Genomic DNA, 24,983 nt, shown 5'->3' on the forward strand with positions numbered 1-24,983 from the left:
AGACTGCATTATTTGTTCATTACCATTTGTTGCCCCCTCCCATTCATTCTTTCCATCCTTCTCTGTAGGCAGAATATACTTTTTTAACCCATTCACTTAGGGGCTTAACTATGCAATCTGCTTCAAACAAGGGAATGTGGATATGTGACATGTATGTGACATGGACCCCATATCTGAGCATGAACTTTAAATGCACCTGTGTAGTTTAGCCCTGCCTCTCTTGTCCATGCCAGAGCTGGGATAAGGATGAGGTGGGTGAGACAAGGTCTTGCAAGTGCAGGGTGAGATTCTGTGTTTATTTAAAATTTTGGTATTTCATTAATCATGGATTTTTGCATGAATTTTTATTTTTAAAAATATTATATTAGTATATTATTTATCTTGATAACAGAGTGTTTCAGAGTCTGTTGTCAAGACTTGCAGGCAAGGCTTTGCAGGCAAGGCCAGTGTCCCATTGTAGCCCTGGTTCCAGCCCTATACCATGAGAATGGCATGTCTCAGAGCGTGACATCTTCCTCAGCCTCAGGTATGAAATGAGAAGACCTGTGGAGCTGGACTGAGCTGAATCAAGCTGAATCAGTCTAGATTTTGGACTTGCATGGGGCCTGTAGCTCCTTTGTTGTGGCCAATGTCTCCCATTCGGAATGGCTGTATTTATCCAATGCCTGTACCCGCATCGTATCTAGGAAGTAACTAACTTGCTTTTGATTTTACAGGCTTATAGGCGGAAGGGACTTGCCTTGTTTCAGATGAGACTTTGGACTGTGGACTATTGAGTTGATGCTGAAATGAGTTAAGACCTTGGGGAACTGTTGGGAAGGCATGATTGATTTTGAAATGTGAGGACATGAGAGTTGGCAGGGACCAGGGGAGGAATGATATAATTTGGCTCTGTATGGTTTTATCAAGGGTTTCCACTTTTGCGTCTTCCTCATTCTCTTGTTGCCTGCTGCCATCCATGTAAGACGGGACTTGCTCCTCCTTGCCTTCCACCATGATTGTGAGGCTTCCCCAGTCACATGGAACTGTAAGTCCAATTAAACCTCTTTCTTTATAAATTGCCCAGTTTTGGGTATGTCTTTATCTGCAGCGTGAAAATGGACTAATACGGTAAGTTGATACCGTAGAGTGGGGTGCTGCTGAAAAGATACCTGAAAATGTTTTTCTCAAAAGATCAATATCATTTTATATTTTAATTGATTTTAAAAGCTTTCCTCTAGGTTGTCTCTGGACAGTTTTAAAAATGACTAAGGCTAATGGGTGTTCCCTCACTTACATGAGAGAAATAAACCAGGAATTTTGGTTTATGAATTACGTTTGTGAATTGTTTCACGCTGAAGGGCACAGAGTTGAAAGGAAATTTTTGGATTCACTTGGGGTGGTCCCTGATTTCTGACAGGAACGTGACTAAACTCTTCCTGAATTGGTGTATTAATTCAAAATAAAAAATCTGTAGGAAAGAAATTCCAAAACTTTCATTTGTATTAACTCAGTTTTGGGTTTCATAACTCTGGTTGTTGGGAAAATGTCTAATTCTCTTAAGGATATAAGCTTCCAACACAGTCAAGATCATTACTTTTATCAAGGAAAACCTAAGTAGCCTAGAGAGTAGAGACCTTATCTTCAAATGTTACAGATAACACCTTGCACAGAACATTACAGATAGTAGATGCCAAATAAATATAGACGCCAATTAAATTGAACTGAACAGCAGGGGTGAAGTTGCTGGGCAGCAAATAACATTACTGGCTTGAGACTTCATTGCTGTGTCTTTCTCATTTCCTGACATAAACACTTGGATTCTGTAAAAAATATTTATTCGGAACAAGAACAATGCTGACTTTTCTATGAAGATCATTCAGTGATTCATTCAACAAATATTTGTGGTGCATGTGCCAGGCACTGTCCCAGGTTCTGAATATTTTCACTGCGTGCTACTGTGTTTAAAATAATAGTGCGCAATCCTAAGAACGTAAACTAACTAAAGGTTTCTGATATGAGAGTTTAATGAGCCCCTGCTCAGGGAGTTTGCTGTGAACCCTTCACTGAAATGTGGTCACATTCCCTAACATCACTAATTATGTAATGCCAAGTCCCTTAAGAATATCATTAGGTAACCTGCACTTCCCCATCGAGAATCTTAAAGTGAGGGAGTTAACAGTGGGTTAAGAAAGATAATGTGGTTGCTAGAAAGAATAATAGACCAGGAATTCAGAAACTGGGCTGCGAAGTGCTGTCATCTCTGTCAAGTCACTTAATTCACAGAATCTGTTTCCCTATCTGTAAAATAAAATTAGAAAAATGTTAAAGCTCTCTTTTAGGTTTGATATTCTGTAATCTTGTTAATAGATCTAATTAAGTCTAAATTCGAGTAGGAAGACAAACTCTACATTAAGAGTTTTGGCTCAATTCCTATTAATGGTGCAAAAATTTCTCTTTCTTATGTTGTGACATCAAAAAGAAAATACAAATAAACAAAGAAATAAATGTGTGTATGTAAATATTATTTTAAAGTGGTCACCAAGAGCACCATTTGACAGGTAATTCGACCCTTCAGTGCTTTGTCAAATATACTTCATGATTTAGCTACAGCAGGTATTTCTTCACTTCTCTTTGTAAATTTTTCTTTATCCAGATGGCAGACGGGTTGAAAAAAGGTGGGGGGAGGGGCTGGCTACTGCATATTTATGTTATTGCTAAAACTTAAATTTTTATTTTTTAAAGTTAGAAGGTTTCCAATTTCGAGGAGTTTAACTTGTAGTTGGATTTTAGATGCTCCTCTGGCTAACGCTGGACATGAAGAAAGACAGCAAAGTGTGGGGAGAGAGATCTAGTTTAAGTTCGAGGGAAAAAAATAACAGACGCAACTTAGATAAAAGAATACTACTATCAAAAAAAAGGGGGGCTAGAGCCGGCGATGGCCTTGAGGATTAGGACACCTGCCGAGCCTGGAGTAAACAGGTAATGTCAGGCAGGTCCTGGAACCCTGGGAGGCCCAAGTTCTTGCTGCGGGAAGAGGGATTAGCAGAATGATAACGCGGGTCTGTTTGTGTTTTAGGGGTTTTAACATGCATTCTGCAAGTAAGTGACCTATCCAGGTCATTCGATTCAGGCTCAGAAAAAAAACCCCGCAAATTAATATATCTAAATGCTGAGGTAGTGACACCTTTTAAAAAAAGTTATACATAAGCATCTTTATCAAAAGCATTACATTTTAAGGCAAAAATCTGAACTGTCACAGTATCCACCTCACCGAGTTCAGCAGCCCCACCGTGGGTCAGGGCTGCCCCTGGAGCGCGGCCCCCGCAATGCCCGCACCGCCCACGCCGCCCGCACCGCGCGCACCCAGCCGGGCCAGGGCGAGGGATCCAGGTCTCCTGGTCTCTCAGGGCGCGCGCCCGGGGTCCGGGGGTGGGGGGCGTGGAGGCGGTTCCCTTGGAGCGCCCAATCAGCAGTAAGGCCCGGCGGTGGCGCCAGTGACGTATACCGCGCTTCCCTCCGCCCCACTGCGGGCCGACGCTCGGCGCTGTCAGCCACGCGCGCTGCAGCGCGAGGGGAGAGCGAGAAGGAGGGCTTTGGGGCCGACCGGCTGTCGGAGGGCGGCGGGTCGCGGGGAGCGGGGGAGTGAGCATGCGCACCGGCTCCGGGGAGCGCACGGGAGGAGGGGCCGGCGCTGAGAGGCGCGCGCGTGCGCGTGCACGAGTGGCCCGCCGGCGGCTGCGGGTGGAGGGGGCGGTTCCTCGAGTGTCGGCGACCCGAAGGCGGGCAGGCGGGCGGCAGGTGCCGCCGCAGCCTGCGGCCGGTCCCGCGTCTCCGTCCTCCGGCGGCGATGAGCTGGGCCCTGTCGGGGGCTGCACCTGCCGGCTGTCCGTCAGCACCGGCCTCCTGGCGTGACCTCGGCCTCCTCGCGTGTCCAGTCCCCGCGGCGCGGCGCTGCCCCTGAGAGGGAGCGGCGGCGGCCTCCTCCGCCCCGAGTCCTCGCTCGGGGGCCGCGCGAGGACGGCGCCCGGCCCCCTCCCCTCCTTCCTCCGTCCGCCGTCCTCAATGTCTCCCCGGCGGGGAGGGGGCTGCCTGGGAGACACGCTGAGCGGCCCCCCCACGGAGGCCCTCCGGCTGCAGCAGCAGCAGCGCCCGGCCCGGCGTCCCGCAGCCTCCACCAGCGGCGGCGGCCTGGAGGAGCCGCGCACCCGCCGCCGCCCCCCGAGCCTCGCAGCCGCCGCCGCCGCCCGGCACCCGAGGAGAGGGCGGCGGGCGCCCCTCGGGGAAGATGAAGGCGGAGGGGGGCGACCACTCCATGATCAACCTGTCGGTGCAGCAGGTCCTGAGCCTCTGGGCCCACGGGACGGTGCTGAGGAACCTCACGGGTAATTGACGCGCCTGGGCTGGGGACGGGGATGCGGTCCGCCCCTCCCCTGTCTTCTCCCTCCTCGGGAGGGGACACGCTCCTCGCCGCCCCACCCCCGTGCGCGCCCCGCTCGGAGCTCCAGGTCCCGGCGAGGAAGGTGTTAATCGGAGCCACTCTGCGCGTGTCCCGGGGGCGCCGGCTCCCGCCACCGCCTTCCCTGAGTCGCCAGGGGAGCATCAGCGACCCCAGCTCCTGCCCCGCACGGGGAGAGCTCCCGGTGGCGGCCCGGCCTCTGTAGTACGCGCGGAGTAGCTTTAGTGCTGAGACTTGAGCGCATTTCGCTTTTATTCCATTACCCTCCTCCCCTCCCCCTTCCACACACATCGCTTCTTGCTATTTACATCTTTTTCTGATTTAGTTCTTTTTCTTTCTGGCAAATCTCAAGCCAAATGTAGAACCTAAAATCATTGCCCACAATGGTCGATTTACTTTTTCAACCGCTAATTTTTTGGGCGATGTAGATAACTGAGTAAATTATAGTGGGTCAGGGGCTGAGCTAAGGTCTAGTGCGGTCTAAGCGTGTTAGCTTCATATATCTCCTTCCCCTCCCATTTCCTTTTGTCTGTCTGTCTCTTTCCCTCAGGCCTCCAGCTGCTGCTTCTGAGACATTTGATAATTTTGTGTATTTCCCTTCATTTATTAAGGCTGTCAGTAATTGGCCTTATAACATCAATTTCTATTTGTAAAAGTGAGTGATAAAACACACAATATTTTTATTCAGTCTGTAGATTTGCTTTGTGAAAAAACTTCTGGTTTTGTTATGTGGAAATGCTTACATTATACTTTGAGTTCCGAATTTAAAAATTATTCTCTGAAGTAGAATTTACGAGAAAGAGATTCAGTTGCGATTTGGTGACTCCTCAGTGCCTGCTTTTCAGAGGAAAAAAAATCTTAAAAAAATACTCAGAATTTAATTCTTGAAAATGTGTAAGGCAGTTAGTTTCAGTAGAACATTAGTATTTCAAAATGCATTTTGTCAAACTGGTTAAGAGTGTTGTGAGTATTTTACAAATATAACCTGGGTTCATATATATAACATATATATAAAGTCTGACATGGTATAGAATACAAACATTCATAGAAGAAAATTTTATGGAATTATATACTACAAAAGACAACTTTAAGGACACTGGTTTCTTCGAATGGAAACTATACAGTTAAAGTAGGTTCTGGATTGCTTCATGCTATCCTCACTTTTAAGCTGTGGTTATTTAACTTGAAACAGACTGACTTTACATGATGATTGCCGGTAAGGAATATATTGTTATAATTCTGGAAAACTAAATGGACATAAAGACCATCTCATGATTCAGTTGAATTTAGAGGTAGACTGCTTTATCTTACTTATGATTTTGCTTGCATTTATCCACTGTTTGGTATTTGAACTGTACCAGTTTTTGTTTAAGTGAAATGAAAAGTAGGGACTTAACATGTATTTGTGCAGGCATACCTTGGAAAGATTGCAGGTTTGGTTCCAGAACACCACAATAAAGCAAATATTGCAATAAAGTGAGTCAAATGAATTTTTTGTTTTCCTAGTGCATGTAAAAGTTACATTTTACCTGTAGCCTTTAAATGTGAAATAGCATTATGCCTGAAAAAAAAAGTACAGACGTTAATTTAAAAATACTTTATTGCTGAAAAATTGCTAACGATCATCTGAGCCTTCAGCAAGGACGTTATCTTTTTTCTGGTAGAGGGTCTTGTCTTTGTGTTGATGACTGCTGACTGATCAAGGTGATGATTGCTGGAGATTGGGATGACCGCAGTTTTCTTAAAACAGCAATGAAGGAGGCCACTGAGGAAGAGCAATAGACTCTTCCTTTCATGAAAGATTTCTCTGTAGTATGGGATGCTGTTGGGTAGCATTTTATCCACAGTAGAACTTTCAAAATTGGAGTCAGTCCTTTCAAACCCTGCTGCGGCTTTATCAACCGAGTTTATGTAATAGTCTAAATCCTTTGTTGTCATTTCCACGGTGTTCACATAATCTTCACCAGGAGTAGATTGCATCTCAAGAAACCACTTTCTTTGCTCATCCATAAGAAGCAACTCCTCATCCATTCAAACTTTATCATGAGAGTGCAGCAATTCAGTCACATCTTCAGGCTCCACTTCTAGTTCTAGTTCTCTTGCTATTTCGACCACACCTGTGGTTACTTCCTCCACTGAAGTGTTGATCCCCTCAAAGTCATCCATGAGGAATGGAGTCAATTGCTTTCCAACTCCTATGAAAGTTGATATTTGGACCTCTTCTCATGAATCACGATTGTTCTTAAGGGCATCTAGAATGGTGACTCCTTTCCAGAAGGTTTTCAATTTCCTTTGTCCAGGTCCGTCAGAGGAATCACTATCTCTGGCAGTTTTAGCCTTCTTACGCAGTGTATTTCTTAAATAATAAGACTAGAAAGTCAAAATTACTCTTTGATCCATGGTCTGCAGAATGGATGTTGTGTTAGCAGTCATGAAAACAACATTGATCTACTTGGACATCTCCATCACAGCTCTTGGTTGACCAGGTACATTGTCATTGAAGAAAATACTCATTAAAATGAAAGGAATCTTTTTTTTTCTGAGCAGTTCTCAACAGTGGGCTTCACATATTCAGTAGGCCGTGCTGTAAACTGATGTACTGTCATCCAGGCTTTTTTGTTTCATTTATAGAGCACAGCCAGGGTAGATTTAGCATAATTCTCAAGGGCGCCAGAATGGTAAATGAGCATTGGCTTTAATATAAAGTCACCAGCTGCATTAGCTCCTAAGAAGAGTCAGCCTGTCCTTTGAAGCTTCGAAGTCAGGGATTGACTTCTCTCTAGCTGTGCAAGTCCTAAATGGCATCTTCTTCTGATATAAGGGTGTTTAATCTACATGGAATATCTGTTGTTTGGGGTAGCCACCTTCATCAGTTAGCTAGATCTTCTGGATAATTTGTGCTTCTACATCAGCATTTGCTGCTTCACCTTGCACTTTTATGTTATAGAGGTGTCTTTTGTTAAACCTAAAGAACTGACATCTGCTAGTATCAAACTTTCTTTTGCAGCTTTCTCACATCCCAGCCTGCATGGAATTGAAGAGAGTTGGGGTCTTTCTCTGGATTAGGCTTTGGCTTAGGGGAGTGTTGTAGCTGGTTTCGTCTTCTATTTAGACCACTCAAACTTTCTTCATATCAGAGAGCAGTCTGTTTTGCTTTCTTATGATTTGTGTGTTCACTAGTGTAACACTTTCAATTTCCTTTAAGAATTTTTCTTTGCATTTGCAACTTGGCTGTTTGGTACGAGAGGCCTAGCTTTCAGCCTAACTCATCTTTGAACGTGCCTTCCTCACTAAGCTTTATCATCTCTAGCACTTGATTTAAAGTGAGATATCTGACTCTTTTTTTCACTTGAACACTCAGAGGCCAATGTAGGGTTATTAGTTGGCCTGATTTCAATATTGTTGTATCTCAGGGAATAGGGAAACCCGAGGAGAGGGAGAGAGACTGAGGAATGGCTGGTTGGTGGAGCAGTGAGAACACACAAGATTTATCGAGTAAATTATCGAGTAAAATAGTAACATCAGAGATCACTTATCACAGTTCACTATAATAATAAAATACAATAATAAAATAATAAGATAATAAAATTTGAAATACTGTGAGAATTACCAAAATGTGACACAAAGTGAGCACATGCTGTTGGAAAAATGGTACTGATAGACTTGCTTGACACAGAGTTGCCTCAAACTTACCATTTGTAAAAGCCAAAATAAAGTGAAGTACAATAAAACAAGGTATGCCTGTAGATATTAATCACTGGATTAGCTCATCAAAGGGTTTTTAGAGAAAGTTAGCTTTGGGAGCCATAGAGTAAATGTAAATGTAACTTAACTGCTGGCCAGCTTCAACAATATTTTTAAATAAGTAAGATTCTAATGATTATAATTGCCTCCAGTTCCACAAGTCAACCATTAAGCTGATAATAGTAGTTATTCATCCAGGGTTAGCTCCAATATGTCTTTCAATATGATCTTAATACTTGCCAGTTGCTCATTGGACCTTGCCATTTCATAAAGGATGTGCCGAACATCCCAAACTAGGACTGAGGTGGGACTGAGGACCATGGGAACCTCTACTAGGAAATAACTACTGTCTGAATATGTGAAATTCTAGGCGTCAGGGTAAAAATGCAGAAAGAAACAGATTAGAAATATGTTTCACTAGTGGTTGAGTGTACCACGTTAGGAACCACATCTCTTCTCAACAGTGGCAGTCTATAAGTGATAATATTCTGATGGGATTCATTGTGGCCTTCTCCATGCTAGTGACCTTAGTGATTCGGTGTGTATCTTAATCACTAGTTAACAGATGCTACCTACAGTGCCATTTACAACTTTGTCTGCTCAAAAGAGGCGAGTAAACACAACTTCTGAAACATCTGTCATTTGTTGCATGGCTGCTGTGTTAGGCACTTTACATATATTATTTCTAATCTTCAGAATAACTCTTCAAAGTACATTTGAAAGGAAACTCGGAGAGGTAAATTAAATTGTCCCAAATCTTATAGCTAGTATATGACTGAGCTGGGCTTTAGACCCAAGTCTTTGCCTCTAGACTCCTCTTTCTTCTTTACCATGCTACTTCAGCTACTTCCTCCTTACTTTCTTCAAGCAAAATTAATTTCTTGCTTCATCTTGCTACTTCTGCTCTTTGTACATATTTTTATTATGTTTTTCATTTATGTTATAATTTGTGTTTATCTCTTCTAGACTGTGAGCTTTTTGAGGGTCAGTCCATTGCCTCACCTTTGAATTCTTATACCCTAGCATTATAGTACCTGGCACATAGTAAGTGATAAATACATGTTTAATGAGGTGAATTTTTAAAATTTTAACAGTTGCTTGATTTAAACATTCTATATTGCATTGTTTCTCAGCTGCATCTCTTGGAGTGAATATGCTGTTAAAGAGGAATGAAGTGTTTAAGCAACTCATATAAATCATTTTTATACATACCTTTAAAACATGCAAATGCTTATTGAGAGTAGTTTTCTGTGTTGGGTATAATGCTTTCATATATTTTGTTTAATCTTTTCGGCAATCCTGAGAGAGATTATTGTTCTTATTTTACAGATTCAGATACTGAAGCAAAGAGTAACTTGCTTAGATCTGATAGCTAATAGTGAAAAAGTCATTATCTTTTTTCATAATATGATAACACATATGTTAACTCAGAAGGCATTTTTTCGTCATCATAAACTTGGAAATGAAACTAATAGAAAGGAGCATAGTCTAGAACCAGTACTACTTGGATTTAAGAAATAACTGTGTGAAGGATTTGCACAAATTTGCTTAATAGGCATTCTGATTAATTGGATACCACATGAAAGGGAAATATGCTGTCACTAGTGTTTTTTTCCCATGTACAAAGAGATGTGATGTGATTTTTCACTTTGTGTATTATCCCAATAGGTGAAGTGGGAAAATATACTGACCTTTTTATCTTAGAGACTGACCTCTAGAAAGTAGTCTTGTTTATATATTACTTTGATAAAAATAAATTCTTAAAAAGTAATAATGAGAACTACAAACATCTTAACATTTTACAGCCAGAACGACTTAATTTTAGAAATATTGAAATATCACTCCATCAGTGAAGTGACATGGCTGAGATCAGTTATTTAATGACAGAGGCAGGACTGGAACCAGAGTTTCCTGGCCCTTTATTCTCTGCCTTTCCTTTTTCTCCTACATAGCTTGTTAACTCAGGCAGGTCGAGAGAGAATAAATATTATGGTACAGGTTGAACATTCCTAATCTGAAATTTTGAAATTCAAAATGCTCCAAAATCCTAAACTTTTTGAGCAACATGACACTCAAAGGAAATACTAGTCAGTAAATAGCATGAAAATATTCCAAAATCTGAAGTCTGAAATCCTTCTGGTCTCAAGCATTTCAAATAAGGGATATTCAACCTGTACTTAAAAGTACCCTGGTAAGTGTTTGCATCAGTGAGCCTGAAGATGTATGAATGGAACTAATTTGTCCAGAAAATAAAATATACTGGAAAATGTAATATATTAGGCTTTATAACATTTTAAGTTGCCATTGCCCTTGTAAAAGCTAGTGATCCATATTTATTATCTAGCCAGTTTTAGAACTCCTACCAAGTTCAGCCTGCTATTTGTTTCCCCTACCTTGGAAGACACTTGTATGGGGATTCCATGTAGAGCATATTAATCCCTCGAAACCCCATATCTGTCACTTAATAACCATTGCCAAAATTCTCTTTCTGTACATATCACTTCTTTAAGTGTGTTTTTCACAGGATTCCTAAATTGTTTAACTGTGTCAGTTATATGCTTCTGAAGTAGAGAGATAAATAGCTTCCTTTCTTTTTCAAATAGATTTTCTTTCTTTGAATATATTCTCAATTCCCAACCCCAATCTAAAGTGAGAGTCAATATTGTATATACAGTTTTTTAAGTAACTTGACTTTTAAAAAATCTACAATTCAATGTTTTTTTTTTTGGCTTTACTTTTATTTTCTTTAACTACTTTGGCTTCCATCTTAGTGTTCTGACCCAAATTTGGTTGCTAAGAGTTAGAGAAGAATTTTTATTTAGAAAAGGGCAGGGTCTGTAAATCCCATTGTAAATGCAAAACTTGGCTGGTGTTAGGAAAGGGATAATTGGTCCCTGGGAAAAAGATGAGGGCTGCTTCAGGCTGGTCTCTCTGTGTCAGCAGCAAATGTAGGGGCAGGTGTTCCCTTCTTTTTATTGGTAAATAAGCATTGGGAGGCTGGGAATTCAACCTGGAATGAAGGTTAAAAGGCTTCTCTCTCTCTCTCTCTGTGTGTGTGTGTGTGTGTGTGTGTGTGTATAGTACTAGTAGTAAGTAGTAGTAGTAGTAGTAGTAGTAGTAGTAGTCCCGTTTATTCAAGGGCAGTATGTTCCAAAACCCCCAGTGGGTGCCTGAAACCATGGATATTTCTGAACCCCATATATACAGTCATTTGCCATGTAACTTTCCAGTCAAAGAAGGACCTTATATGATGATGGTCCCATAAGATTATAATGGAGCTAAAAAAATTCTGTCACCTACTGAGATCATGGCCATCCTAGTGTCATAGCGCAACACGTTACTCACGTGTTTATGGTGATGCTGGTGTCAACAGACCTACTGTACTGCCTGTTGTATAAAAGTAGAGCATATATAGTTATGTACAGTAAATAATACTTGATGATAAACAACTGTGTTACTGGTTTATGTATTTACTGTACTAGATTTTTTATCATTATTTTAGAATGTACCCCTACTTGTTTAAAAAAAAAAAGCTGAATCCCAGGACTTTGGGAGGCCGAGGCAGGCGGATCACGAGGTCAGGAGATCGAGACCATCCTGGCTAACATGGTGAAACCCCGTGTCTACTAAAAAAAAAAAAATACAAAAAATTAGCTGGGCATAGTGGTATGCGCCTGTAGTCCCAGCTACTTGGGAGGCTGAGGCAGGAAAATGGCATGAACCTGGGAGGCGGAGCTTGCAGTGAGCCGAGATCGCACCACTGCACTCCAGCCTGGGCAACAGAGCGAGACTCCGTCTTTAAAAAAAAAAAAAAAAAAAAAGGCAAGCTGTAAAACAGCCTCAGGCAGATCCTTCAGGAGCCATTCCAGAAGAAGACATTGTTACCTTAGGAGATGCCAGCTCCCTGCCAGTCATTGCCCCTGAAGACTTTCCATGGGACAAAGTGTGGAGGTGGAAGACAGTGATATTGATGATCCTGACCCTGTGTAGGCCTAGGCTAATATGTATGTTTGGGTCTTAGTTTTTAACAATTTTTTTTTAATTTTAGAAGTAGAAAAAGTTTATAAAATTAAGAATATAAAGTGTTTTTCATACAGCTGTACGATGTATTTGTGTTTTAAGCTAAATGTTATTAGAAAATAGTTAAAAAGTTAAAACTTCAAAGTTTATAAAGTAAAAAAGTTACAGTAAGCTAAGGTTAATTATTGAAGAACAAAAAAATTTTAAAAATAAATTTAGTGTAGCCTGTGTATAGTGTTTATAAAGTCTACATCAGTGTACAGTAATGTCTGAGGCCTTCACATTCACTCACAATTTCACCTGGAGCAACTTCCAGGCCTGCAAGCTCTATTCATGATAACTTCCCCATACAGATATCCATTTTTTAATCTTTTATGCTATATTTTTACTGAACTTTTTTATGTTTAGAGACGCAAATACTTCCCATTGTGTTACAATTGCCTGCAGTATTCAGTAAAGTAACATGCTATACAGGTTTGTTGCCTAGGAGCAATAGGCTATACCATATAGCCTAAATGGAATATATGTTAGCTTATACCATCTAGGTTTGTGTAAGTACACTGTATAATATTTGCACAATAATGAAATGGCCAAATGACACATTTCTCAGAATGTATCCCCGTCATTAGGCAACACATGCCTGTACTATGTTTTTTCCTACATATGCATACCTGTGATAAAGTTTAACTTAGAACTTAGGCACAGTCAGAGATTAACAACAACAAATACTGTAGTAAAAGTTATATGAATGCGGTCTCTCGCTCTCAAAATATTGTACTGTACTATATTTATCTATGTTCAGACAATATTCGATAGTGGGTAACTGTAATTGCAGAAAGTGAAACTGCAGATAAACGAAGAGTATTGTATATATGTATATTTAGGATATGTATACACATGCACATATACATACTACATCATAGTTCCCTTTTAGGCATTATAGTTGCTAAGCCATTTTTGTTTCAATATTTAGTGTCAAAGAAAAAAGAAAGTGAATATTTAGTATATATATTTGGAATTGTTCACATTCATACTGGTATAGTCAGCACCTTCCTTCAGTTGCATTCCCAACAAGGCATGCTTCTCTTGGGGTTACTCTGTATTCTAGCTTACCATTAGGTTAAGTTCCTCTTCCTAAATGCTGTATTATAGGAGGTGAGCTTAAGTAGAAAAAATTACTTCAAATGTCTACTTAGAGTTATTTATGTTTTGTAAATGTGCCCTAAAGATATATGCTACTTTTCAGTATTTGTGTCAGACCTCCATTTTACTTTTTTAAAAAATGTGAAAAGTCCTTACCCTTGATAGGTACAGAGTCAATTAATAAGTGCCAGTATGATATGGCCTTTATAGGATTTAACTTCTTAGGAGGCTTACCTGTATATCTTATTGAGAATGAAAATGCTATAATTTTTAAAAACCGAAATTGTCATTAGGGATTTTTTTTTGTTTTTACCATTTGTCATTAAGTTTTTATTTTCTTAATTTCTGTCTCATTATTTTTGAATCATAAATTCATATCCTCTAGCAATACCAAGTCCAAGGTCCAGATGACATTTCTTCGATCTGAACCATTTTCTGGATATGTCTTGAGACTGCTTGAGTTATAATTTTGATTCTTTAATATTAACTATGATAATAAAATGTATTTATCTTTGTTTAGTGATTGAAAGGAAGGTCTAAGAAAGTAAGATAGTTCATGAAGAGGAGTCACAATTTCTAGGGATATGTTTTCTGTAGAAAAGAAACTTAGAAGAGAGAGGAGGTAGGGATGGGGACAAGGAATTGAAACTAAGGAAGGAAATTGGCAACAAAAGCCAAAATTGAGAAATGGGATCTCTAATTAAACTAAAGAGCTTCTGCACAGCAAAAGAAACTACCATCAGACTGAACAGGCAACCTACAGAATGGGAGAGAATTTTTGCAATCTACCCATCTGACAAAGGGCTAATATCTAGAATCTGCAAAGAACTTAAACAAATTTACAAGAAAAAAACCCATCAAAAAGTGGGCAAAGGATATGAACAGACACTTCTCAAAAGAAGACATTTATGCAGCCAACAGACACATGAAAAAATGCTCTTCATCGCTGGCCATCAGAGAAATGCAAATCAAAACCACAATGAGATACCATCCCACACCAGTTAGAATGGCGATCATTAAAAAGTCAGGAAACAACAGGTGCTGGAGAGGATGTGGAGAAATAGGAACACTTTTATACTGTTGGTGGGACTGTAAACTAGTTCAACCATTGTGGAAGACAGTGTGGCGATTCCTCAGGGATCTAGAACTAGAAATACCATTTGACCCAGCCATCCCATTACTGGTGTATATCCAAAGGATTATAAATCATGCTGCTATAAAGAGACATGCACACGTATGTTTATTGTGGCACTATTCATAATAGCAAAGACTTGGAACCAACCCACATGTCCATCAATGATAGACTGGATTAAGAAAATGTGGCACATATACACCATGGAATACTATGCAGCCATAAAAAGGATGAGTTCATGTCCTTTGTAGGGACATGGATGAAGCTGGAAACCATCATTCTGAGCAAACTATCGCAAGGACAGAAAACCAAAGATCGCGTGCTCTCACTTATAGGTGGGAATTGGAACAATGAAAACACTTGGACACAGGGTGGAGAACATCACACACTGGGGTCTGTCATGGGGTGGGGGGAAGGGGGAGGGATAGCATTAGGAGATACACCTAATGTAAATGACGAATTAATGGATGCAGCATACCAACATGGCATATGTATACATATGTAACAAACCTGCATGTTGTGCACATGTACCCTAGAACTTAAAGTATAATAATAATAATAATAAAAGAGTGGTCAGAGGTAAGAGGAGAGCCCAGAGACTGTAGCATGTTGAACTTATTGTAGTATCAGATGAATAAGTCTACTGATGGCTATATTTATTGAACCCTCACTGTGTATCAGACCCTATATAAAGCATTTTGCATGCATCTCATTTTCTATAAAGTGAGCGTATAAATTTATTTAAAATATGTGATATCAGGTATGATAGGTTAATTTTTTATTTTAAATGACTACATGAACAGTAAAATAATCATAGAATAAACAGTGGCAGTACCAACACATTTAAAAGAAGCCTCAGGCCAGGCACGGTGGCTCACGCCTGTAATCCCAGCACTTTGGGAGGCAGAGGTGGGTGGATCACGAGGTCAGGAGATCGAGACCATCCTGGCTAACATGGTGAAATCCCGTCTCTACTAAAAATACAAAAAGTTAGCCAGGCGTAGTGGTGGGCGCCTGTAGTCCCAGCTACTCGGGAGGCTGAGGCAGGAGAATGGCATGGACCCTGGAGGCGGAGCTTGCAGTGAGCCGAGATGGCGCCACTGCACTCCAGCCTGGGTGACAGAGCAAGACTCCGTCTCAAAAAAAAAAAAGAAAAAAGAGGCCTCATTAGATTGTCACATTCCATCTCATGACTTTGGCTAAGTAGATTAAGCATTGAAAGAAAAAGATTTTTTTCACCAAACTTTATGCAAATAGGAAGAACACAATTTCTTACTGGAGTCCAGTTGCTTGTGTTATGATAATCATGGAATATAATCTAAGAGCATATATCTACTTGTTGTAGTAGGACTTGAAAAAGATGAAAATAGCTTTGAGGAATGTAGGTTACTAGATCAATTAACATTAGCTTATTAACATACTCCATTACTCCCCTTCATTTGGTATGTTATCCCATATACTTACATGTACATCAATTTTTCTAACTTTTTATAAATAAAGACGGGGTCTCGCTGTGTTGCCCAGGCTGGTCTCAAACTGCCGGACTCAGGCAGTCTGCCCGCCTTGGCCTCCCAAAATGCTAGGATTACAGGCACGAGCCACAGTGCCCTGCCTCTAATTTTTTTCATAATCCTGTCGTGGCTTATATAATTTTTTTTTTTTTGAAGCAGAGTCTCACTTTGTCACCCAGGCTGGAGTGCTGTGGCGCAGTCTTGGCTCACTGCAACCTGTGCCTCCTGAGTTCAAGCGATTCTCTTGCTTCCGCCCCCAAGTAGCTGGGATTATACAGGTGCCCACCACCATGCCCAGCTAATTTTTTTTATTTAGTAGAGATGGGGTTTCACCATGTTGGTCAGGCTGGTCTTGAACTCCTGACCTCAGGTGATCCACCCGCCTCAGCCTCCCAAAGCGCTGGGATTACAGGCATGAGCCACTGTGCCCAGTCAATTTTTTTTTTTTTTTTTTAACCAACGCTTTACCCTGACAGATTGTATGATTCTTATATAAAAAAACGTATACCCAGGGTTTCGGTACTAAGGAAGGAAAGTGATGTATTTCCTTCTTAGAAATTTTACTTTTAGTAGTTAACATTTCTTTAACACCTTTTAATGTGCTGGGCATTGTTCTAAGAATGTTACATGTATTATTTCATTTGAGCCTCACAATAATCCCACAAGGTAGACACCATTATTAATTCAGTTTGTAAAAGTGAGGAAACAGGCAGAGATTATTTTGCCCTTGCTTACAGAGTGTCTAAGCCATGACTTGAAAAATTACCACTCAACTGCAGTTCAGTTGAGCAAACATTTGAGTAACTTTACCATGGACATGGTGCTGTCAGAGATACAAAGATAAATACATAGCGACTATTTTCAAGAAGCTTATATTCTTGAGTATTAACTTATACATCTTTGTATTAGTTATCTATTGCTGAATGACATTACCCCCAAATTTAGCAGCTTAACACAAGACACATTTATTTTCTCATACAGTCTCTGATGGTCAGGAATGCTGATTCTGGCTCAGGGTCTTACAGTGTCCAGTCAAGCTGTCAGCCAGGACTACTGCATTCTCTGCAGACTTGTCTAGGGCTGGGGGTTCAGCTCCCAGGGGCATTCATGTGGCTCTTGGCAAGTGGTGGGAGGCCTTCTCCATAGAGCTACTCACAACTGGTTTTTTCAGAGTGAGAGATCACACACACATAGACACAAACACACAGTAAGAGAAACCAAAACAGAAGCCACAGTCTTTGATAGCCTAATCTTGGAAGTGATATACCATCATGTCTGCTGTATCTATTGGTCATACACAGACCAGCTCTGGAACATTGTGCGAGCAGACTGCACAAGGGTGTGATAGGGACTCTTGGAGGCCTGCTGGATGCTGGCTAAGACAGTCTTAAAGGTGGGTGTGGGGAGAAAGGAATGAGGCTAAGGGAAGACTAGGGGCATCATAGCAGGTGAGGGAATGAAGTGTCTGTAAAAACAAGGTGATTAGAAAAAGCAGAAAGCTGTCTCGATATGTAAAATCATGTTTAAATAGCACAGTCTAGCATTTCCAAGGATTAATCCTGATATTTCTTGATTATAAGTTATGTGCCAGTCTCTGTGGTAAACACTGATGAACAAAAGTGAAAATGTCAGTCATTATCCATAAGGAGCTCAGTGATCTAGAGAAGCTAACCTTTAGATTAAGTAGTTCTTTTGTGGCTTGTTGAGTTCAGGAAGAAGCAGGCAATGGAACTGTGAAGACAGCACAAGAAGAGGTAGAGAGTGGAGTAGGAACCTGTTCATGGGAGGGTAGAGAGGCAGGAGAGGTGAACTGCCTATGGGTTGGTGCTACCAGAACATGATTATGTTGCTGCTCTTGGGTGCCTTGGAAAGCAAAGATGTTTTCATCAGTAATGTGAAACTGGATTTTCATTATACAGTTTTTTCCTTCTGTCACTCCCTACCGTGAATTACGTGAATCTGTCATGGTTTCCAGGCCTACGTATCAGAATCACCTGGAACTGTTCATACAGATCCATGGCTCCAGTCGATATATGTGGAATTAGGATATTAGAACAAGGCCTAGGATGCTGCCTTGTAAACCAATTCTTCAGGAGATTTTGTTATTGAGAGCTTAGTGGTTGGGAACACCCGATTTTTTAAAAATTATTTTTGTGATCAATTTATAGCTATCTTAACGATGTATATTAGTTAATATGGGAGATTTAGACATTAAAATTTCAGTATAAATGACTCACTTATTTCCAAGAGCATATGATAACCCAAATTTTTTTTAAAGTGACTTGTCTTTTAACAGATTATATTAAATTTATCTTTTGAGAATGTTTTCTTCATTTGTATGCAGTATTAGCCATAGAAAATTATCCTTACTAAATTATAATACAGTTATCCCTGAGTGTTGTCATCCAAAAGACCACTAGGCTGGCTAAATAGTAGAAAGGATAGTTTTATCAGCAATATCAATTTGCAAACCAGGAAGAGACAGTCTCTGCCATGTGCATGTGCAGAAAGCACTGTCTCTTCGTAGAAGGGAAGTTGAGGTTGGGTTTTATTGCCTCTCAGAGTTTGTATTACACAATAGAGTCATACATATTCAGCAGGTTTGGGGGAAAATCTATACATATTTATGAGAGGAGCTGAGTGCATGCTCAGTGGGTAAACATGGGTAACATATTCTCTGTTTACTTTGGGGCAAGGTTTTAGCATTAAAATGAGGTAGAATTTGACTATGTCAGAAGGTGAACTATGGGATGCAAAGGCAGTCTGTGCACAGTCTCTATGGTATAGTATAACTGGTAGAGACTGGCTTAAGGTCTGCAATTGCTTATCAGAAAAGAACGTTTATAAGGCTCGTCCTGTGTCTAATCAGAGTTGTGGTCTGGGTTGTAAATCAGTAAGCGGTGGTCTGATAGCTCCTATTGTCAGGGAGTTTAGAGCCATAGGACTTTAGAAATTCGCCATGCCGCCTGGGCCCTGAACCCTTGACCTGTAGGTAACTTTGCTTCCTTAATCTTAGTTTCGGTCTTAGTTGATAAAGAGGTGTCTATTTTGATCTCAAGGTATATATGGGGGATTGATTCTAGGACCGCTGCATATACCAAAATCCTGCAGTGGCCCTGCAGAACCCATGTATGTGAAAAGTTGAACCTCCCTGTAGGCGGGTTTTGCATCCTTAGAATATTTTTGCTCCATGTTTAATTGAAAAAAAAATCCACATGTATGTGGACCCGTGCACTGCAAACCTGCATTGTTCAAGGGTCTACTGTATCTTAAAAATTCTAAACATTTTAGTTATATTAAATCTGAAGCATATAGGAGAATCAAACATTAAAAATGTTTATGTAAATATGTTAGGTGAGCAGCTATTGGAATTTCCACCTCCCTTCTTGGATAATTGGGGTTCTGCTAAATTTTTTTCTAAAAATAAAGATTTGAAAGAAGTAATAGGATCCTTGAATGTATGAGTCAAGAAATTTTTTAGCCTCAACTTCTACTAGCTAGTTTTTTTTACTTTAGACAAGTCACGTATTTCCCAGGCCTGTTTCCTCACTTATAATACTATCTAATGTAAATAGTTTTCATATTGATTAAGGGAGAGCTGATCTAGAAATTTTATGAGTTAAGAAAAGTTTAGAGGTTTTACTAGGAGTTAAGAAAAAATATATGCATTTGCACATAAACTTGTTTCTTTAATCTTTCAAGTTAAGCAACTTTCTTTTTCAAGTGGGACTTCTTCAGACTTTTAATATACTTATTTGTAGAGTAAGGTTTAGAACCAAGAAAATCTTTGCTCTCTGCACACCTCTGACCTCTTAGACTTAGGCCTTCTTGAAATTTGGTTTAGGAAACTTGATTCAGTATTTAAAGATTCCTTCCAGTTATGAAATTATCTCTCTCTCTCTTTTAATCCCAGTACAGCATAATTACTTCCTTACAGTTAGTCTGAATGCTATTTAAGGTGTGATTACCGTGACTTGACTTTGCATTATTTGCAGTTTTCCTGGTTATGCTTGTATTTCCTGATCGGTCATTCCTTTGGTTACCTATTTATATTTAGTTTCAGGAATGTATTATATTGAGAATTTCATTACAAGTTATGCTCGTTGGTGTAAAAAGTTTAATTTTCAGTATTTAGTATAAATATCCCATGGAAATGTTATATTATGAGATTGTAAAACATTTTATCCTTCTTCATTGAGAAGGTTTTTTTAGGTTGGTGATTCAAACAAACATGAATCAAAAAATGTTTTTTTGTATGATACATACAATTTAAGATACTTGAGGGCACGCAATAACAATTAAAACCATTGTATAGTTACTGTTATAATTTCATAGTAGATTCAGATTTTGACATTTAATCCTTACACTTTTTATCTGAGTAAAAATCACTGGAATTATAATTGAGTAATTACTCAGTTAATCAGTTATGGGGAAGAACAAATTGAATGGCATCTTTTAGGAAGACAGTGCTGTGGCTTAAATATAGAGCAATTTTTGAACTATTTTAAATAGCCTTAACCTGATTTCTTTAAAGCAAATGATATTTTGATTGGTTTTAATTAAAAACCTGTTTTTCTAAGAATTGTCTTCTGTTTAATTATGGGTATTGTTATTTACAGTTTGAAATTATATAATTAGCAAGCAAAAGGGTAATTTGGTTTAAGTGGGTAATAAACAGTATTGCCGTGAATTTTAAGATGGGCACTATGTTAAAGCAGCTCTTGAAGGTGTCACAATTAAGTTTAAAAAATAATGTTTCTGCTCTCTCTTAAGAGGCAAAAGTAGGAAACTATTAAGTATCTACAGTAGCTTTAACTTATGTATTAAATGTGGTTGCCAGTTGATAAATACAATTTATTTTTAAGTCTGGTTGAAATGTTAGCATGATTAAAAATAAGAAGAAAATGTCTTTTATGTTTACCTTCACTTTAGCCTCCTTTGTTGTTTATTTCTTGGTGTAAAGTTTGCATCTGGTATCATAATCCTGTCTAAGGAGCTTCCTTCAATATATTTTGTAGCATAGATCTTCTGGCAGTTGATTCTCTGAGCTTTTTTCTTTCTGACAAATAAATGTTCATTTCACCTTTAGTTTTGAAAGACATTTCTGTTGAATATAGATTTCTGTCTTTATAGTTTTTTTTCCCCTTTCAGTATTTTAAAGATGTCACTCTATTGTCTTCTGGCTCGGAAATTTCTGATAAGAAGTTTCCTTTACTTTTTATATTTGTTCCACTGTTTGTAATATGTCTTTTAACCTCTGACTACCCTCAGTATTTTCCCTTTATCTTTGGTTTTCACGCATTTCACTATGATGTGTCTAGGTATGTGTGTGCGTGGTTTATTTTTGTTTTGTTGTTTTTTGGTTCTTGGAAGTGGGAGGTATTTATCTTAGGATTCTGTGAGAGTCTTGGATTTGTGGTTTGATGACTTTTATTATTTTTGAAAAATTTTCGGCAACTTTCCCTTCAAATATCTTTTCTTCTCCATTGTCTCTTTCTTATTCTGGACTCCAATTACATATATGTTAAACCATTTGAAATTGTGCCATATCTTTTTTTCTAAACTTCTAGCATTTTCATTTGGCTCTTAGAATTTCCATCTCTACTGAAATTCCCAATCTGTTCATGTGTGTTGTCTGCTTCTTCCACTAGAGGCTTTAACATATTAACAATAATTATTATAAAGTCTCTGTCTGGTTATTCTACAAACTGGGCCATCTCTGACTCTGGTTCTGTAGATTGCTTTATCTCTCAACAGTGAGTTGTTTTTCCTGTTTTTGAGTGCTTCTTTTAATTTTTTGATTGAAAAACTCTCACTAAAGACTGAGGTACATCGTGTTTATGTCTGGAGATGGTCTGTTGCTTCCGTTAGACCAATAGTGAGAATTGATTTAATCTACTTAGGAGTTGAGCTGAATTTGAATTTTGTTGTTGTGGTTACCTTCAGTGCACTGCACGCTTCACATTCTGTAAGGTTGCTGTTGTTGCCTTGTGCTTAGGGTGGGAGCTCTGTACTGCAGGGTTATTCTCAGTGGCAATGCTCCATTGTAGCTTTTAGCCATTTCTTCACAACTATGCCTCAGAAGGGGTCTCTCTCCACACACTAGCCTCCCCCCAGTGGTGGAATGCTGATGCTTGTTACTTGCTGTTAGGCTCCTGAGGGGAGCTGTCCTGTTTCTGTGTTAGGCATGCTCTGTGTATGGGGATCTCAGGAGGTGGGGCTTTGTCAGCATTCCTGCCTGTCTGAACCATGGTGGCCAAACTCTTCTTATATTTGTGATTGTTCTTAGGAGTTTCTCGTCCTTCCATTGGCAGTAACAGACCTCTGCTTGGAATTGGGTCCTGGGTCCTGGATGGTTTTCTGCTTCTCTCCCAGGAATAGAGGTTTTATTCTTCTACCCTTCCCTAAACTGGAGTTCTACTAGAGCTTTGCCTGTCCCTTTAGGGTGACAGGATTTGCTGCCCTCCCCTAATGGCTAAGGGTTTTGCCTTGAATAAGAGAAGGGTCGCAAGAAACAAGATTTCTGTGTTTCCCTAGCAGTCACCTCCCGCAGGCCTATACCACCAGTGGTGGCTCTCTCCAGTCTCCAGCCTATGATCCAGTCTTTCCAGGGAGCACTCAGTAGAGACCTGTGGAAAAGCACTTGCAAGCGAGTGTGCATTTGTGTCTGTCACTTGTGTCATTTACTCAAGGTTGATATGTTAACCCATGCTTGGTCTTTAACAATCTGTAAAAATTGTAGCTGATTTCTTCTTACCCACTTGTATGTTGCCCACTGCCTGCTCTTGTGCTTTACCAGATAACACACGTCCCCCACTCCTTGCTTTCCATCCTCACCTCACTAATGAGCTAAGGAAAAGTTACGATTGTATAATTTTATCTTTTTCTCATTGGATGGGAGTGACATTTTTTGCAAATTTTTATATTAAAATTTAAATAGAATAACTGAACTGTTTTAGTAAGCATAGATTTTAAATTCTACAAAATAATGCATTTAGGAAAAAACTGGGGACACTACAAAGCTGAAATGAATGCATGCTGGGCTTAATACCTAGGTGATGGGTTGTTGGGTGTAGCAAACCACCATGGCACACATTTACCTATGTAGCAAACATGCACATCCTGCACATGCACCCCAGAAATTAAAAAAAAGGAAATAAAATAATTAAAAAAAAGAAATTTAGATATTTTTAGAACATGGTCAGTAATGTAATTGTGCAGGTAATCTTCACATTTTTGTACTTGGTATTTTCCTACTTTTAGTTTCTTTACTGCTTGCTTCTCACCAGTGTTTGAACAGTATGGTAGATGGACTAAACGTACTTTTTTATACTCCCAAACCTAATGGAATTATCACTTATCCAGTTGTTCACACCAGAAATCTGGGAGGCCAGACATCACACCTCGCTCATCTCTATCATCCAGGCCATCCGCAAGTTCTCCTAAATATTTCTCAAATTATTTTCAATCACAAAGCCAGTACAAAAATCCAGGCCTTAATTTATCTTTGTACTCTTTAAAATGGTTATTATTTATTCATTTATTATCATTACTATTTTTTTTAAAGTGACAGGGTCTCACTCCGTTGCCCAGGCTGGAGTGCAGTGGCACAATCATAGCTCACTGCAGCCTCAAACTGCTGGGCTCAAGTGATCCTCCTGCCTCAGCCTCCTGAGTAGCTGGGACTATGGGCTCATGCCACCACACCTGGCTAATCTCTTTGTACTCTTGAAATATTCTTATAGTCTCTCATCTCCATCCATTCCCACTTTTCCATATCTACCACAGTAATCTTTTTAAAAGGAGATATGATTCTATAACTTCTTTATTTAAAGTTTTTATTGGGTCCCCATAATCTTCAATTTTCACAAAAATTCTTCATTCTATATGGTCTATAAGCCTCTCCCCTTTCTTCACCAAAAATTACTCTGACTCTAACATACCACTGTAATTTACAGCCTCATCTTACCATATTTTTTGGTTTTAGTCAAACCCAGAATTCTTGCAATTTCATATTCTCTATTATATACAATTTCATGATTTGAACATTGTGTTTTAGAGCAGTGGTTTCTCATTCTTGGCTGTATGGGAACATAAGAAACGTTTAAATTTGGGCAACTTTAAAAAATTCCAGCGCCCAAGCTACATCCTAAACCAATTAAATCAGAATGTCTGGGGGTGGTATCAAGGCATCATCATTTATTTTAGGCTCTCCCAGGTGACTCCAGCATACAGCCAAGTCCCACCTCCCACTCCCCACTCTTATCGCACCTCCAACATGATTATCTAATTTGTTTAAATCTTGTTAATTTTTTAAAAATTCATGTGTGGCGATGACTCTTCTTGGGACCTTTCTTGACAACCCACACCCTTGCCACAGGGCTGTGTACCCCATAGCATCACGTACATACTGTACTCTGCAGAAACTGAGGAATTAGAACATATGTAATTGAAATGTCATTAATTGAACACTCAAAGTGCCAACTCTTGATGATATGTGAAACTACCTTGACTATAATTTTCAATGGGGGATGGGACAGCCAAGCCCAGCCCAGAAGTCAGCAGACATTTTCTGTAAATACAGTATTCTACTTTTAGCAATAGTATTTTATTTTACTTAAATAGAAAATGTAGTAAATATTAATATTTTTGGCTTCATGGGCCATATAATCTCTGTCTCAATTACTCAGCTCTGCCATTGCAGCTTGAAAGTAGTCATAGACTACTATGAATGAGTTTGTTCCAATAAAACTTTATGAACACTGAAATTTGAGTTTCCTATGATTTTTACATGTCACAAATTATTGTTCTTTATATATTTTTTCTTTTCTTTTCTTTTCTTTTTTTTTTTGAGACGGGGTTTCACTCTGTCACCCAGGCTGGGGTGTGGTAGCATGATCATGGGTCACTGCTGCAGCCTTGACCTCCTGGGCTCAAGTGATTCTCCCGTCTCAGCCTCCTGGGTAGTGAGGGACCACAGGAATGCACAACCATG

The 24,983-nt window shown here is 39.6% G+C and overlaps 1 protein-coding gene across 1 annotated transcript in view; it reads left to right on the plus strand.

Annotated features, from left to right (window-relative positions):
- Nucleotides 1–4,238: 4,238 nt before the first annotated feature.
- The window catches only part of TMEM170B (transmembrane protein 170B), a 44,916-nt gene continuing 24,171 nt past the window's right edge, over nt 4,239–24,983 (plus strand). Inside the window, exon 1 of the mRNA XM_004043276.5 lies at nt 4,239–4,364. Coding sequence (XP_004043324.1) covers nt 4,268–4,364 — 97 coding nt within the window. The 5' untranslated portion in view covers nt 4,239–4,267. The remainder of the gene's footprint in view (nt 4,365–24,983) is intronic.

The sequence above is a fragment of the Gorilla gorilla genome, chromosome 5 (assembly GCF_029281585.2).
Source record: "Gorilla gorilla gorilla isolate KB3781 chromosome 5, NHGRI_mGorGor1-v2.1_pri, whole genome shotgun sequence".
Classification (NCBI taxonomy): Eukaryota; Metazoa; Chordata; class Mammalia; order Primates; family Hominidae; genus Gorilla; species Gorilla gorilla.